The sequence below is a fragment of the Ambystoma mexicanum genome, chromosome 3p, assembly GCF_040938575.1.
Source record: "Ambystoma mexicanum isolate Mex_15411 chromosome 3p, UKY_AmexF1_1, whole genome shotgun sequence".
Taxonomy (NCBI): domain Eukaryota; kingdom Metazoa; phylum Chordata; class Amphibia; order Caudata; family Ambystomatidae; genus Ambystoma; species Ambystoma mexicanum.
Window position 1 is genome coordinate 1,248,230,921 of NC_090925.1, and position 19,230 is coordinate 1,248,250,150.

At 41.6% G+C, this 19,230-nt stretch overlaps 1 protein-coding gene across 1 annotated transcript in view; it reads left to right on the top strand.

Moving 5' to 3' along the window:
• The window catches only part of LOC138581410 (nicotinamide N-methyltransferase-like), a 114,687-nt gene that overhangs the window by 69,075 nt on the left and 26,382 nt on the right, over positions 1–19,230 (top strand). The window contains exon 2 of the mRNA XM_069652726.1: positions 10,094–10,301. Coding sequence (XP_069508827.1) covers positions 10,094–10,301 — 208 coding nt within the window. The remainder of the gene's footprint in view (positions 1–10,093; positions 10,302–19,230) is intronic.

Genomic DNA, 19,230 nt, shown 5'->3' on the forward strand with positions numbered 1-19,230 from the left:
AGAACGTATACTTAGATGTTCACCAAGAGCCTATCACTTTCAAAGATACGTTTTCTTAGTTTACCACATAGTGTGACTTCAGTGATGACAAGTTTCTGCTATAAAAGTTATGTTTTTTCTAAAAAGTATTGAGACCATGATGTGCCACGTCGGATGATGTCCGTTGTACTCCCTGTTATAGATAATTTAAAAAAAAAAACTTTTATTTATTCAGCTTGGTAGCACAGGAACAGGCGAGTAACACACAGGGCAAGTACAATCAAAGCAAAGCAGGCATTACAGATGTATAGCATGAGTACAATAATCAGTTTATTCTCATGGGGGATACATACAAGGTAGGTGCAGTGGAAGACAATTCAGGAACTAGACGGAGAGGAGCGAGAGGAGAGGGCTGAGGATGCAGGGTCCGAAACAGCATCAGAGGGAGACAGAGGGAGACATAAATGAGCGAAAATTTAACCAAATATCTTTAGGTCTGGAGTGGGCGGGCTGTTGTATCGCCCAGGATTCCTCGGTGTCAGAAGCCCATGTGACCGCCCTGAGCCACAGTGCATGAGTAGGAGTGATAGGCCATAGCCAGCAGAGTAGGATAGAACGCACTGCAAGTAGCATGCAGTGGCCTGCCAGTTTCCTGGAGTCCCCTGTTATAGATAATTGATATTAAAATAGAACCAAGTTTGGCCAACTTTCTGAGTTGTTGATTATTGATGTTTGAGTAACTTCTCCATCCCCATCCACCTCTAAGTATTGCTACCTCGTCTTAAAGGACTCAGGTCTCTGAATTAAGTCACCGTTAGGTCCAAAAACCTTCATCTCAACACCAGTAGCGATACCGTTCGTCCTCTCCCTACGGAATCGCACCCCCAAACCTTATAACCTACCCTCCCCCACCAACTCCTTTCCACCATCTTCTAATATCAAAGGAGCCCTCATCAATGCACGCTCCCTTGTGGCCCATGCCATCGTATTATCTCAAGCAGCCTAGATTTCCTGGCTGTTATAGAACCCTGGCTACACCAGGCAGCAGGTCCGGCACTCTCCTTAGCCCTACCGAAAAGGTTATACATCAGAGCTGATAGAATTTCGGGCAAACCTAGTGGAGTGGCCTTCATTGCCAAATCCCGCCTAGCCCTCAGAGCCATTCCCCCCTACAGCTTCCGGTGAAACTAACTCTGACATCCAGCCATACAATACTCCTGCATCTTGTCTACCAGCCTCCCGGCCCCTCTCCCTCCTTCAGGATGACATCTTGAACATCCTTTCCACCCACACCAAACTTGGTTCCAAAACCATCCTCCTAGGAGACCTTAACCTTGGCCTCCAGGACCCTAAAGACCAGCATGCCCTAGCTGTGGATAACACCATTTCTAATCTGGGCTTTATACACCGAATCACAACACCCACCCACTTCAAAGGCAGAACGCTGGACTGGGTGTCTTACCTTAATTGCTCTATTTCCATTATCCAAAATGAACCCGTTGCCTGGTCAGATCATCACCTCATCTTGTTTTCCATCCCGGGATCCTCTACTGCCAAAGCTACATTAGCACCCCCCTTGCTATCCAGAAATTGTCCCAACATCACCATAGACAGCTTCCAGCCCCTCATTAGCGACATCCTCAATGGGACTAAATTCAGTAACCTCAACCCTCTTAACTTGGTAGACCTCTAAAACAGCACTCTTAAATCTGCTTTAGATACTGCAGCCTCTTTCAAACTTAGGAAATCCAAACCCATGGCTCACCTCAACAAGTGGTTCACCCCCAAACTAAAAAGTCTTAGAAACACAAAAAGATCAGCTGAATCCACTTGGCATAAATCACCCAACATATCCAACAAAACTGCATTTACGTCAGCGTCTGTTACTTACAAAGCGGCTATCCTCTCTGCAGAAAAAGAATCGTGTAACTCCAGAATCCATAAAGCCAAATCTAGTACAAAGGAACTCTTCAGCATCCTAAAAGAGCTTGAATCCCCTGCACCGCCCACACAAGACTGCAATAAAAATGCAGAGTGGTGCACTAAAATCCAGCAAGCCCCCGCAGATAAAATCACCCTACTCCAAAATAAGATCAAAGCTAAAAACGCAAGCCTCACCATCGGCTCCCAGCCCACCCGTGACCCAGAAAAGACATCTCATCCTTGCACTCCCTTCACCTTCTCGCAAGTAACCTCAAAGGAAGTTGAATATATCATAAAAAGTCTAAAACCATCCCACTGCCAAGGCGATATCTGCCCTGCCACCATCATTAAAGAAGTAGCAAAATACCTATCCCCTTTCATTACCACTCTGATAAATTCCTCATTCTCTTCCAATCAGGTATCTAACAACCTCAAGGAAGCTTGGTTTATGCCTCTACTAAAACAAACAACCTCTATCCTAATGTCCCCACAAACTAAAATCTCCACCATACCGTTCCTTCTCAAAAGTCAGGATCGTGTGGCCTATCTGCAAATTCAGAAGCACCTAGAGGAGAATGAACTCCTAGGATGTAGACAATCAGGCTCCAGGCCCAGACATAGAACTGAGACAGCCCTCCTAGATCTAAAGATCCAAATGGACGAGGCGAAGGACAAAGGCAAGTTAGAAATCCTCTTACTCCTCGACCTATCTGCGGCCTTCGACCTCGTCGACCACCAAATTCTCACCAAGCACCTTAACACAGTGGCAGCTGTCTCCACTGATGCATCTGACTTGGTTAAATCCTTTTTGTCAAATCGGACCACCAGAGTCTTCTCTCCCTCAGCCTCAGCAGACCCCACTCCAATATTGTGTGGTGTGCCTCAGGGATCCTGTGTGTCACCCACATTATACAATATATTTGTGAAGCTACTCTTTGACCGCCTGGACAACTTGGGTGTCATCTACACCAACTATGCAGATGACACTCAAGTCCTCATCCCCCTCACTGGCTATTACGACCATGCTAAATAAGATCTATCTCTAAATCCAAGCCTGGATGGCCACCAACAGCCTTTGCCTCAATGACGATAAGATCGAGCTAATGATCGTGGGTACTCAGGCACGCCTGAATAAACTCAACACTAGATACTCATCTTTCGTCATTGACGGCAATATAATCAGCGTCTCCAAAGAGATAAAAACACTGGGGGTCTACCTCGATTCAACTCTCTCTCTCAGGAAAGAGGTCAACAGTGTGGCGTCCTCCACAGCCTACACTAATAAACTGATCTACAGCTGCAAATCTTACTTATCTACAAGCAGCTGCTTAAAGCTGGCCAGAGCAAATACTGTTTCGAAAATTGACTATTAGCACTCACTATTCCTTGGCTCTTCCGAACACAATCTAAATAAACTCCAGGTACTCCAGAATAACTCTCTGAGAGCAGCACTTAGTCTTCCCAGATCCTGCCACATTTCCACTCACAGACACAACGCCAACTGGCTACCCATCTGTGACAGAATCACACTACGTACCCTGGCCATCACGTACAAATGCCTCACAAACTCAGCCCCGAAATACTTGGCTGACAAGATTTGCAAACACCAACCCGCACGTACTTCCAGATCATCTCACTCCCACAACCTGGTGGTACCAAGATACAGCCTAAAAACAGCCGGAGGAGCCAGCTTCCCAGTTCAAGCTGCCAAACGATGGAACTCTATCCCCATCCCTCTTAGACAGGAACCCTCCTTCCTCACCTTTAAAGCCAGCATAAAAAATTGGCTGAGCAACAAGCCCCCTCAATAAAATGTAATCACTATGCTAGCCGACCACTGTCTATCTATGCTATTGCTCAACATTTTGTTTAGTTATACTACTGTGCATTACTGCCCCATCCCTTTATCTTACCCACCTGTAACTAGGGTCCCTATGGTTATCTGACCCACCTGTACCAGGGTCCCTATTGTTGTTTCCACTCTTGATCGTAATCTGTCTGCCTTACTATGTAGTAACCTCTAAGTTTCTCAAGCGCCCAGTTACCTCAGGGTTTGGAGCGCGCTACAAATAATAAACAAATACAAAATACAAATATTCACCTGTCTTTCAGATGGCTGCCGCCACGCGCACACTCACGCTTAGAGGGCCCTTTCTTCTTATTGTTCCGAGGTCAGTGCATGGATCGGTAACCGTGGCACTGAGGTACTCACGCACGTAATGCGGGGCCTCAGCAGGCCTGAATCAGGGGATTTCCACTTTTGGCGCCACCCACACTGCGTCTTACCGCAATCTTCCTGCGCTGCACACTCAGCCCAAAACTCGCGCAGACAGCACTACAGGGCTCCTCTATTTTTCCTGGATGCAACTATCCTCATGGACGCCACTCGCATCCAATCCTCGTCGCCACTGAAGAAAGGACATTGCTACTCCAGGAACATGGATTCATATTTATTTACAGGTAAGCAGTATACAGGAATGAGCCCCACAGCAACAACTACGCCTCCTCCTTCCAACCCTCTCCATCAACCGCCACCCTCAGAACCTCCCAACCTTCTACCTTCCAACTGCTAACATTCTAACACTCTACCTATAAAACAGCACTATACTACATTACTCCACAACATACCTAATTATACATTACTACATCAGTCTCTGCGGCTAAACTGTGGAATAACCTACCCATTGCACTTAGGCACGTTGAGAACCACTTAAATGTTTGCCATCTTTTAAAAACCCGACTTTTTAGGTTCTTGCTAGCCTTCTGCTGACTTTGTCCTCCGCGCCATGATGCCCTTGGGTGACTGTGCGCAATACAAATTCTGATAACATAACATCACATGTCTGTGTATTTATTGCCAGCTCTAATTGCCAAACCAAGATATTTATTCACAGGAACTTTCAAAATACCCACAGAGAATGTCTCTAGACTCATCACCAGTCCCCTAAATGCACCTTTGTTTCCTTTACATTTATTATGAGACCATTCTCTGACGCATATTGGGTAAATTCATCTAATGCCCTTCTCAGGCCCACCTGGGTCTGGTCCATAAGGACCACATTGTCAGCGTATCAAGCCCAGTTGACATGTGTGGCCCTGATATTTGCAGAAGCAATCTAAGGCAGATAGCCTAGCAGGGCATTCTGGAAGATAGAGGTTGAATAGAATGGGCGTGAGCTCACACCACTACCACTGCTTTAAACCTCTTGCAATGGGTATCTCCCTTGTGCACGCACCCATGCTACTCATCCTCACCTGGACGCTGGTCCCTTCATGAAACTTTTGCAGGATCCTCAACAATGAATCCTGCACACCCCGTCCTTGTAGCTTTACCCACAGTCGATCTCTGTTGACTGTATCGAATGCAGACTTGAAGTCAACATATGCCAGGTACAGTGGGGGGCTCCCCTTCTTTTTTGTATTGGACATTAAGGTACTCTACAGAAGGATACTATCTGCTGTACAGCACCCAGCCCCAAATTCTGTTTGTAAAAGGGACAGAATATCCTTTTCCTCAGCCCACCTTTTTCCGGGACTTTAGAATCATGGAGGCAAACATCTTCCCTGCCACATCCAGCATGGATAATAGGTGATAATTTACTGGGTCATTTCGATACTTGTTTTGCCAGTCTCCATGATTCTGGGATTAGTCCATCCTCACATACACGGGTGAATAATGACAGCAGTATCTCTCCTCCAAGCTCTGGATTTGCAGTGATAACCACACTTGCACAACCATTGGGCCCAGGAGCTCTAGTTTTTTTAGTTTTTTAATCAAGAGCATTATAGAGCATGTTATCATCTTTATCATAGTTAATCTCAAATCCAGAGTCCCCCTTTGCCATATTGCTTGAGTGTCAGCTGTTCTACCCCCATATATGTGGGTTACATGTTTTTTATCCGCAGTTCTTCCTCTATGGGATTTCTAACAGTGGTTTCTTTTGGTCTTTTTTTGATCGGTCAATGCTTTCCAAAAGTGCGTTGTGCCTCCTTTAGTGATGATCCCTAGCATATACTACCACTGGGCATTTTTAAAAGATAAGCACCATCTTTTTAGCCAGTTGTGATATTTACTTTTCTCGCTCTTTATTATTACGGCTAAAGCAGGCGCCACAATCGTGGTCCAATTTATTGATCTTATATTACGCCTCAAGCTATTTTTTGCCTCACAAATGGTTGGTTCATACACTCCAGAGTGTTGTACACCCTCCCTATGAATACACATATATTGCCAACCACTGCTACTTTGGCAGCGCACTGGGAGAACCATTTTATGCCTTATGCAAAGGAGGCTGAATCCCTTATTGGTGCTATTTGTCCCCTTCTGCTTTCTGAATTGGGTATTTGAAACATACAATATGAGTGTACCAGGCTGTCCATCTTTGAAAGATTACTTTGTATAAGAAAATAATGTATATGTTTTTTCTAGGTTTGATAATGTGCTTTCCTCATTAAGGCAAGTTTGGCATTCTTACTGTGATTATGATATTTAATGTAAGCGATAGAAAACATATGTCACATTTTAAAAGGAGCCAATTTACAATGTTAGGACAATTAATTATTTCCTTTTCATGTTTTTCTTAATACATTATTTCACAACAAAGCACAGCCCCCCCACGATTGCTGTTTTTGTTCTGTCAGCAATGGCTGGGGCAGCTCTTGCATACACAGAACTGGCTATATGACTGTCACCCACAAAGATTGAGACAGAGACATGGGCCTCATTACACGGTAGGCGGTAATGGTTTACCGGTACCGGTAAGGGAACCGGTACCAGTAAACCCTTACCGCCTTACTACGAGGTACCTTTGCGGGACCCGACCTTAACGGCTGGTGTAGACCAGCCGTTAAAGTTGGGACCCACAAAGGGACCTTGGCGCCAATTACGGTACTGCAATTTGCGGTACCGTAATTAGCCCCTTCCCCATTCCCATTGAGCCCTATGGGGCAAAAATGGGCAAGGGCCATGGAGAAAGGGGGAATTACCGCCCCGCCAACCTTGGAATGGGGTGGTAATTCCTCTTTCCTCCATGGTGGTACCGGTATGGTACCGGCGGCAACCCGCATTCCGTGTAATGAGGCCCTATAGAGTGCAATAGAGAGACATAGAGCAAGAAAGAGAGATAATGGGAGAAACCAAGCCCAAAGAGAAGGAAAGAAAGAAAGAAAGAAAGAAAGAAAGAAAGAAAGAGAGAAAGAAAGAAAGAAAGAAAGAAAGAAAGAAAGAAAGAAAGAAAGAAAGAAAGAAAGAAAGAAAGAAAGAAAGAAAGAAAGAAAGAAAGAAAGAAAGAAAGAAAGAAAGAGCTACATTGGCATATGATACTCTAAATACAGCAAGTGCATTTAATAACACGTAAAAACATTGTTATGTGGCGTACAGAGAAAGGAGGATTGGCATTTCTTAGATAAACAACCTAAAAAGCAATGTATTAGAACTTATGTGATATATCCACAGATAGAACAGTAAGCCAATTGTAACCAACAATTACAATATAATCAATTAGCAAAAAGCACCCGTTCTCCGAACAGGTTCTGTGGACAGACATGACAACACTCTCTGCAATTGTTGAAAATCAGTGATCCTATAGGTCGCTGTTCCGATTCACTTATCGTTGATGTGCTTTGCACTCTGAAGTAAACTGCACTGAGAATAGGTGCATGGGCCTGGCTGACATTCTCCGCAGTAGACGTTGGGGTTGAGGCGAGAGTTGGTGTGCTGCTGCATACTGGGTCCTTCTGTGCTCTCTCCCCACCTGTCGCCTCAACCTGGCATGGTGCAGTTCGCTGCGGTGTATCGCATTGCAAATATCTTGTAAACCATGAATCCTAGGGTCTTGAAACGTGGTTTTTGAGGCCCCATCTCAAGTTCTGTTCTCGTGTCGAGACTGGTCCTTCTATGACCACACTAATGTTTTGCCGATTTCAGGCAACAGTCTCATGTGTGAAGGTGGTGAAAATCAAATCAGGAAAGGGGGTGGGGTGCCCAAATATTATGTAGCCAGTAATGTCTGGAGGGCCCTAACGGGTAACTATGCACAATTTGGTGCAGATTGGTGAAATGGTGTGGAATTGTATAAGTGACAACACTCTGCCAAGCCACAGAGCCACAAACAAATTTAGATTTTTGCAGGAATCCGGGCAAAGAGGAGGGGTGTCCGAATGTCATTTAGCCAATAATGTCCTGAGGGTCCTAACAGGTAACTATGCAACATTTGGTACATATTTGTGAAACAGTGTGCAATTGCATAAGGAACTACACTTCGCCAAGTCACAAACGCACAAACAAATGTTGACTTTTGCTGAAATTCAGGGAATGGGGTGGGGTGTCCAAATGTCATGTAAAACAAGTTAGACACAACTTTTGGGGAATGTATAATAAATACAGGGAGTGGGTACTGACTTGAATTTGTTTCTTTTCAAACATTATTAAAATGCAAAGTATTTAAAGATAAGGCAAACATCTATTTAGCATTCATTGATTTGAAAAAGGCTTTTGACCGCGTTGACAGGCAGCTCTTATGGAAAAAACTCGAGACCTGGAACTGTCCTGCCGACTTGCTTTCTGCAATTAAGGCCTTATATACTTCCACAAAAGTGCAAATAATACTTAACACTGAAGACCTTCTATCTAATGATATTAATACTCACAGAGGGCTGAAAAAGGATTCCCATTTGACCCACACTTTTTTAATGTGTTCCTCTCTGACCTGGATAAATCTATGGAACCTATTAGAGCCTCCCCCCCTAAGATTGGTGGATGGAACCTAGCTTGTATTCTACATGCAGATGATTTAGTCCTGATCGATTTGACCCGTATTGGACTACAACAACGGCTACTTGGTCTACAGGAATACATGACGAAGAATGGCCTGGAAATAAATACTGCAAACACCAATGTTTTGGCATTGGGTTCATCGAGAAGACAGCAAAACAGATTGTTCAAGTGGTACTTAGATAAAGAGATGCTCATTCAGGTAACATCCTTCTCTTACTTAGGTACTTGTATGAACGTAAGTATAAATGATTTTCCACGTCAGTTGGAGTTGAAATTAAAAATGAAGAACAGAACTGCCCCGGGTCTTCTGATTCATAGGAAATATGAAAACATGTAGATTATTCTGGATTTTTACTTTCTATAATTTAAAAGTGGTATCAACCCTCACGTATGGTGCAGAATCATTTTTTGGCAGCTTTGGAGCTAATCGTTCACTCGTAGAGGGTACGGTTTGGAGGAAAATTCTACGACTCCCTAGAGGAATTTCAATCTCACTAATCAGATATGAACTTGGTTTAATATCAATGTATGCTAGAACTGTGTGGAAATCTTTAGCCTTGATTCTTAAATGTATGATGTTGACATCAGCTCCACCATATCAAATATTGATTACAGAAATGGCTAGGAGTAAGACAAGTATAATTGAACAGTGAAAGATGTCGAACTATTTTGGACGATTCAGGAAGAACGCAAGAAATGCTTAAAATAAATCCAGAATATGTCAAGAAGAAACTATGGCAATAAGACCTGACTCAGACGGTGGAGACTAAAAATAAACTACAGCTCCAAATCATCACAAGAAATGAAGCCAGAGCTTATGGTTGTCTCCCGAGATATCTGGCTAAAGTCACATGTCCCTTATTAAGATACAGGTTTAAGAAATTTTGTTTCAACCTATATCCCACAAATCCACTTCTTCTAGTCTATTAAAGAAATAATTTCAATAGCCCCTCGTTTTGAGTAGTGCATTTGGGAATAACAAAGGGGTTTTTGGTTACACTTATTACATCTTGTAGCTCAGTTTGTGGAATTTTTATTTTTTATCATTGTTAACAGATCTTTAAAGGTTCAAAGGTTTTCTGTTTAATAGAAAAATAATATAAGTGGTTTTAATGTATATGGTTGGAGGATTGATTTGTCAAAGGTTTGTAATAAACTATGTCTTAATAAAAAATGCAAATACTTTGAATTAGGTATTGACTTTACATTTCTAGTAATTACTCGAAAGTTATGGGATGCTGTATGATATGTGTATTTCATGTAAACATTTTTGAGTAGCATATTGTTCTGATGTATTGTTTTTTATGTTTAAGTGATATATTGAACATGTCATGTCTGTGGTTTGTTCAAAATTTAAAGTAACTATACATATAAAAAGGATTAACAAATTACACTTCATTACTCTTTTTAAACCAGGAAGTATAAAAGGCAATACCCTGCTTGCATTCAAAAATGGTCCTACAATTCATGAGCTACTCCCAGCATGTGAACTATTCAAGGAGATCACAGTGAGCACCGTGACAGATGATAATGCCAGTGAGCTAAAGAAATGGGTTGGCAATGAACCTGGAGCCATAGACTGGAGTTTTCCCGTGAAGATATTATGTGAGCATGAGGGCAACGGGTAAGTTAACATTTTGCAAATATGTCAATGCTCCTCCCAGGTCACATATGGAATGATTTACAAATCGTTTCCCAATCGGAGTGCACCATTGTAAAACGTGGCTGTGCATCAGGTCCAAAGTCTGTTAAGTTCATATGAGAGATGAGTAGAGCTAAAAACTGAAAATGCTTGTTTCTCAATATAGTCTTTTTTTGGAATTTTGTTCACATAGAGGATTATTTACATGCATATCTCCAGGATCATGATATTGTGCACATCTCAACATGAATAATTTTCCATTCCTAATATAGCATCAATAGGATGCTGTCTATTTTCTTTCTGCTTGAGACATAATTCAACTACAACTAATATCCAATTAAATGAACTTTCTGTTACTGTGACCAACATTATGAGCTTGTGATACTCCAAAATGGAATAACAAGTTTTTGTTGGACAATCTGAATTATTTCCTTTAAATGATAGTGATGTTTTCCCTCCTCTTAAATATTACTAGCATCAAATATTTGTATTGTTTGGTAGATATCGTTACACTACTCCTGATGAAGGGAATTGTATTACTGAAACACGTTGAGTAGTACATGTAGAAAATAAGCAATGGAATACTTCGACAAATTGGACTTCTGAAACTCTTTGATGACATTTTATATAATCTTGAATCATTGTTGCTATGAAATATTTTTAGAATTTCTTTTCATTTCCAAATTGTTGACTGTTTAGCAGTACTGTGGTGTGCAGGGAACGTGGGTATCCATAGCTCCTTTGGATACCATTTTTTAGCCTGTTTGTTTTTTTAGCATATCCTATGTGCCAGGGCAACATTCACCTCGCCTGCACCCGAATATCATTCAATATATCTAACATTACGTCTGAAGGTTTTTTAATGTGCTGGTGTGCCCTTGGATGGATATTTGTTTGTAGCTTTCGGTACAGCCAGTCCTTAGTTTTATGTTTAATTTTCAAATTGAAAGGCTTGCTGAAGTTCCATAAGGAGGGCATGTAACCATTGAATGTTTAATTCGCACTAATTGATTATGCTTGTTTAAAGCCAATTTGGGCAGTTATGCGAAAGGTGAAAAGTTCAGATTCATTTTCCGGTCACACCAGCGGACCAACACAGTGCATAATGGGAGATTTAGTTGTTACCCTCATGGCAACCAACAACCCTACCTACAGGCAATTTGAATTATAATGGCTGACTTTCATGTGATAAGAACCCCTGCAGTCTCTTGCCATTATTATTTTTCTTTTTTGTTCTTCGGGATTCTTTTCAGCCATGTAAACGAGATCTTATGCTAAATGCTTTATACTTGCTAATGCTGTTTTATTTCTATGAACTGATGATTGGTACTGTAATTTTATTCTCAGAGCTAAACTTGTATTTGTTAAACCATAGATTCATACATCATTTAACACTCTTCATGGAAATTAAAGATTCATCATTACAACACTAATGTTTAACTGGTAAATAAACCATCAATCATTTACATTAATAGTTGTCTTAATCCCAATACAAAGCTTGCATATGATACTTATATAGAAATAAATTGAACACCAAAGTAAATTTTGTCTCTAAATTCTTCAATGTACTTATTATAAGGTAATTTCAAATTACAATCTGCAGCTGGCATTCACTATATCAACTAGCGACATTATCTCTGAAATACTCACAATGTGATGAGCTCAATACTTAAATATCTATCAACTGTTCTGAATTGTTTTGGGCCGTCAACGCTGAATCATAATAATGCCGGCACCCATAAGATTGCCAGGAATAGGTCTTCAGCCTCCCATGATCTCCATTTGTAGATTAAGGATGGCCAGCTGCTTTTGTTAAACATGTGTCTCTGGCTGACCTTATTTGTCTTTTTATTTCAAAATATTCATAGATGAAAGCCAACGTGAATTTCCCCCATGCAAATGCAGGGCCCTTTCTGCATTCACAAATGTTTTTTCCAGTTCTGAATGCATTCCAATAATTCCCCAGAAATAGGGGAAATGCTGAATGCCTTCAGCAATCTTTCCTTTCTTTTTCCTTTTCCTTCTCTCTCTTTCCGTGCAGAGTCCTAAACTAGTGACTTGTCTTCCTATACATTTTCCATGAGGATCTTTATGTTCACTCAATCTGCATAGCTTTGTTTTATGCACCTTACAACATCACTTAACACAAACATACTATTGTCTGATGGGTTCTTTCTTTGAGGAAATAACTCTTTGTCCAAGAAAGGACATGTTCTTCCAAATGTATTCCTACTTCCTTTCTGCAGCAAAATGATGTAATAACTTTGGTTTCATTGAGTTCACTGTTCCTCATGTAACAATGCTTTTCCACAGCAAGGTGTTTCTAACGCTCTCCCCTTTGCCTGGTCAACGTAAATGGAATAATTCTGTTGTTTTCCACCTCATGCTTTGTGATACCGCACTTGCTCACAGCCCGTCTTATAATTTTTTTTTTTTTTTTTAATTAAAAGTTATTTTTAAAGTTTGATTAACAAACATTTACAACATCGTCAAGTTCGATTATTAAAATCATTACATAGAAAATTAATTTAAGTTCACGGTATGTTATTTTGAATTCATCATTACATATCATAATACATGTTATAGAATAAATCCTAGTAGATAAGCTAAATTCATGCTTTTCTCGTGCGTTTAACTTACCAATAGATAAAGCTTGTTCGTACTTTTTTCATACATTTAAACTATTGACAAGTTCAACATTAGGATTTATTTCATATTTTCTTTCTCATCTAATTCAAGTTCCAGTCTTTCGAGAAATGCGCACAATAGAACAATTGCTTTCGTTGAGTATCCCCACATGAATTTTTTCCAACACCATTCCCTAGCTTCCTGAGTCATACCTAGAACCTGTGGACCGATTAAAGTATATCGCAGGGTTTCAAAATGCTCACAGTATACTGTAAGGTGTTTCAGATTTTCTATCCAGTATTTGCCCTAGCAAAATCTACACCATGGTTTGAGTCCAGCATTAGAGTTTTTTTCCCATTTAATGGTTTTCTCATAGGTGTGAAACAGATTGAGTTTAAATCTTAGATAGAAATATCTCTGTTTACTCGAGGGGAATTTAATCAAATAAGATTTGCGAGGCAGTCTTGATGTTGCAAATTTTGCCGCTTCAGAATATAATTTTTTTTCTTGCATATCTTCTATTGTTAGTAACCAATCCTGCTCGTATAAGCGTTTCTTTACATGTCCCATACGATATTCTAAATCTATTGGTTTCAAACCACATTCGGCCAGTTTTTTTATCATACATTCCGAGAACTTCAACAACGATTTAGGTACTCGATTCCCAATCATGATTAGAAATTCCCCATACAATGACTGTTGCTGTGGAAAGATCATCTTTCCGTAATTAGTTAGCTGTCGCCAATGGAACCTGGTTGATAGAGCAGAGATTCCTAACTCCTGTCGTAAAATACAATTTGGGAGTGATCTTGGCAATCCCAAGGTTGCTTTCCACAATTGCCCTTGAATTTGATCTAATATTGAGTCTATGTTACAAAGACATAAATCCAATCCATAAAGTAGAATTGCTTCCACTTTCAGCATATAGAATTGAAAAAGTGGTTCCATTGAAAATTTACAATGCTTTATAAATACCATCCGCATTTGAGTCGCTAGAATATTTCTTTTTGCATTTAAGTTTGCGAACCACGTTTTTCTAGAAGGTGAATCAATAACATCATACCCCAGATATCTCATATTTAGTGAGATGGGCATTTGGATAGAATTTATTGACCATTGCATTTTGGGATATTTCTTTTTTAGATTTTTTAGTATGAAGATACTTGACTTTTCTACGTTACATGTAAGGTTGTTTTTTATAAAGATATGCTTCAAATATTTCCAGTTTCCTTTGTAGGCCATAAGGGGTTCGATCAAAAATTAGGACATCATCTGCAAATGCAATCCATTGGATACGTAAGTGTGCCAGTCTTGCTGGATAGCTTACTTCCGAGTTCCATATTGTCTCAATATCCGAGATGTATAGGTTAAACAGGGTAGCTTCCAAGTTGCACCCCTGCTTGACCCCCACCTCGGTAATAATCGGGACTGTTGTTGAACCAGAACTATTAATGCGTACCAGATATGAGGTGTTATAATGCAATTTGGCTAACATTACGATTAAATGAGGCGGAAATCCCATTTCATCCATCTTTGCCCAGAGAAGAGTCCTAATCACACAGTCGAAAGCTGCTGTTAAATCCACGGATGCCATATATAATGGACCCGTGTTCGGAGACTTCGTCTGTGCAATTAGGTGCGCCAAAACAGTTGCATTTAAAGCAGTTCCCATTCCGGCGCGAAACCCAATCTGAAATATCGATAAAATATTCCGTTGTTTAATAACCGCCCTCAGCTGTTGTAACAACAAGATAGCTAAGGTCTTGGCACTTGCATCCATCAAAGCAATCGGGCGAAAATTGCTTGGATTTGTTTTATCACCTTTCTTGTGAATTGGAACTATAATCGATTGAAGCCAGGACGGAGGAATAATAGAAGAGCGAATAATCTCGTCAAATTGGATTTTTAATATCGGAGCCCATAACTGGATATTTTCTTTCAAGGCACAAGGTGGAATGTAATCTGGACCAGGCACTCTTGATTTGTTCAATTTTCCAAGTGCCCATTTTATAATGCATTTCTCATTTTCTGACAGTGTAACCCTTTCAGCTAAGCCATTCTCTAAGTACTGAGTTATAGTAATAGGACACACAGATTTTTGCAGTATTTCAGAAAATGCATTCTATAAGGTGATTAGCCCCTCCAGCCTAGCACAGCAGGTGCTAATGCATTAATGTGTACAATTGCAAAGATGTATTTCCTGGTATTATTTTTTAATGATAACATCCATATTACTAAAGTGCTGCATGTGTATGCAATACAGCTCCCTTAGAAAATGCACTCCCATTATAGTACTTCTTTCATCCTGTTTCCCTATTTATCCTGACATACTTTCGGAAGGTGTGACATTTTTGAATCTTGTTTCAAGTATTCCAGGACAGCAGACATTGTTTTGTGGCAGGTGAAGTGCCAAAAAGTTCATACTCCTGCTTCAGAACTTCCAGTAGATCACATCAGATTTCTGCTTTTCACTGTCCGTTTCTACTTTGTTGCCTTCTTTGGTCCTTGTTCCACTAGATTTACTGCCTGATTCATGGAATTATTTGCGCTGAAAATGCAGATTTGCGCGCCTTTCTGCCAGAAAATCCCTGTTTAAAGAATGGGGATTTTTCGACAGAAAGGCGCGCAAATCTGTGTTTTCAGCGCAATTAATTCCATGAATCTTAATTTTAATCTACTAGCTTTAATACATTTTAAATTCACTTCTAAATCGAGTTGATCGTTTTTTATACTGCCTTTATTGATTTGAACTGTTACTGCATTGCGCCGTCTAGATTTGTAACTAATTTTTCTGTGTTTATCATGCCTCCTTGATAATCACTGCAATCCTGGTGCTAGTTGCTTTTCAGCGGTATGGAACTAAGTTTTTGTAGTTCCAGTTTACCTTTTTCCAGCCCCCTGGCGCGCTCCCGCCGGTGCGTTCGAACTAGCCGGTTAGTGCCGGTTTGTGCAGGATTGTGTGGTTGTGTGATCCTCTATGCTCCATCCGCTAAGCTTTGTATTTTAGATTGTGACTTCTGTTTATATACATTTTATATTTAACCATTTCCAGCTCCATGAGGAGTCGTTCGCAAGCTTAGATAATGGCCTTGTACTGGGTCCACATACTCTGACCAGTAACATTGCTAGCACAATGAATACTGCAAAAAATAAGGAGCTTAAAGAAAACGTGGTCCAATCCACCCCCTCTCCTACCAAATGTATACCTCACAATGATATATTCCAACAGGCTCCTATGGCGACCTTGATTCTGCTTGATCAGGATATTTTGGTACTCTCCCACCGTTGTCATAACGATCTTAACACTAATATTGACCATACTTGACTCACCATGCATTATGACAATCCTTTTACTATCTGCCTCCTCAACACATGCTCTGCTTGCTCACATGACATTGAACTTTGCGTTCCATGCCCCCGGGTGCAACTTCATTCTTCCCTGATATCCATCCTGGACTTCTGAACGCTCCCGGAAGCTGGATAGCGAACCTCATGCTGGAATCCGAGGACCAGGGTTCGGGTTTGTACAAATTCCAGACCGTGAGCAAGCAAACAACAAAAGCAGGTGAGAAGGGGAGAGACTTGTGACAGATTGAGACGCCTAAAACACGATACAGACACAGAGATGGAAGCAGCTGTTCAAGACCTCATGCAAGGCATGCAGGAACTAACCACGTAGGTAGAGAACCTTAAGGCTGAGAATGCTGCATTAAAACAGCTAGTTTTGTCACGTGACTCTGCAACTAAAGAAAGCGTGTTATTGGGAGGAATAGTGGACAAGTATGATGGTTCTTCGAAGACTCTCCGTGCCTTCCTTGATTCATGTTTAGTGCACTTCACCTTCAAGCCCTACTATTTCTCCACTCCTAGAGCAAAGGTGGGCTTTATGATCTCACACCTCACTGGAAATGCTTTGACTTGGGCAACCCCCCTGGTCAATTCGGGCGACGCTCTCCTGGATGATTATGATGGGTTTGTGAGTACCCTGAAGGCCATGCTTGATCGCCTAGAACAGGTGTTCAGTGCCCAAGAAAGACTGCTCGAGTTTCAAAAAGGATCCCAGGATATGCTCACTTATGTGACCTGTTTCAAACAGCTCATGAAGGAAGCAGATTGGTCGCAAAGCCAGCTTCACTCTCTTCCAAAGAGGTCTGAATGAAGAAATAAAAGATGAGTTAGCTAGGGTAGCTAGCCCAAGCTCCTTCCATGCTCTTATGGACCTTTCCTTGCAAATAGACTTCCGAATCCAAGAAAGAAGAGCAGAGAAAAAGAAGTCTAAATCGGCTTTCCAAAAGACCACCACAGAACATCCGCCTAGGTCAGAGCCCACAGTTTCTCCAACCCCAGACCCAGAACCCATGCAACTAGGGGCCTTCCGGGGACCCATTTCCTCACAAGAAAGGATGTGATAGATCCACACTGGTCTGTGCATGTATTGCTCCTCTGATAAACACCTCGTGAGAGAATGCCCTATTGCTCCTCCGCAGAGTTCGGGAAACGCCAGCTCCCGATCCTAGAAGGGGCACAGTTTCGGAAGAGAGATGTTTGCTCCACATCAATTCCATCCTTGAACTCTCCTGGACAAAATAATCTTGTGGTTCTACAGGCCTTTCTATCACCTTCGAAGAAAGAATCCTACCCCATCCGGCATTAGTAGATTGCGGAGCCATGGGCATATTCCTAGATCATGATTGGGTCACTGCTCACAACATTCCACATGAAAGCCGAGAAACAATGCAACCTGTAGAGGCTATTGATGGGAGACCTCTATCTTCAGGACCCATAACTCTTCAGACTAAAGAGATTCTACTCTCTATAAACCACCATCAAGAGAGGATCAAATTTGACATTATAAAATCAGCCCATTATCCGATGGTTCTTGGAATGCCCTGGTTACAAAGGCATAACCCCTACATCAATTGGGCAGCAGGCTCCCTGTTCCTTGGATCTAAACACTGTATGTCTCACTGCTTATCCCTAGATTCCTTACCGAAGCCTTCTGAAGACTCGCAAGAGAGCCAGCAAAATCCAGTCACCGTCTCTAACATCATCCAGATTCCCAGGGCCTACCAAGCCTTTTCTGATGTATTTTCGACCGCTATAGTTCTAGCTCTCCCTCCTCACAGACCAGAGGATTGCGCCATCGATAATGAACCTTCAGCAGTGATTCCTTTCGGCAGGATGTTTATATTATCAGAACCTGAAAAAAGGGCCCTCCGGGAATACCTGGATACTAACCTGGAAAATGGCACCATACGACCATCTAAATCCCCAGCGGGTGCTTCATTGTTTTTCGTTCCCAAGAAAGACACCAAGGAGCTCAGACTATGGCTAGACTACCGTGGCCTTAATAAGTGCACTCTCAAGGACTGCTACCCCTTGCCCCTCATCTCGGATATCTTGGAAGCAGTCAGAGGTGCAGTGATCTTCACAAAATTAGACCTAAGGGTGCCTACCATCTTATTCGTATAAAGGAAGGTGACAAATGGAAAACAGCCTTTAGAACCCCCTTTGGCCATTTTGAATACCTGGTTATGCCCTTTGGACTTGCTAATGGCCCAGCGATTTTCCAACGTTTTATGGATCGAGTGTTCTCTGATATGCTGTTCATCTTTGTCATCGTATATCTGGACGATATACTGATATACTCCAAGGACCATTTAAGACATGAAGAGCATGTGAAGACAGTCTTACAACGTCTACGTGAACATAAGCTCGTGGCCAAGCCCGAGAAGTGCCTTTTCAATGTATCAACTGTTCACTACCTCAGATTCGTTCTCAGTCTTCCAACTACGCCATTGGGGCAGTCCTAAAGCAAGAGTTGGATGACAAGTTAGAATACCCCATCGCCTATCTTTCTCGTACCTTGACTCCCAGTGAAACCCATTACTCCATTTTGGAAAAGGAACTACTAGCCATCCGTCAAGCCTTCACTGACTGGCGTCATCTCCTCCTGGGAGCTAAACACCCAGTCCAAGTTTGCACGGGCCATCGGAATCTTCAAGTCCTACAATCCCTAGAATGCAGAAACAGTCGTCAAGCCCGTTGGGCCTTCTTTTTTGCTCAATACCACTTTCAAATCCATCATGTCCCTGGAACACATAACATTATAGCCGATGCCTTATCCAGACGTCCAGATTACGAAACCTTTGAGGATCAGACGTTCCCAAAGATGTTTCCCCACACAATCTTTGTTGCCCAAGCACTCACCCTCCTGGAGAATATTCGAAGTCAAACTCAATCCTCTGAAACCTATTTAAGAGAAATAATAAATGGAATCTCA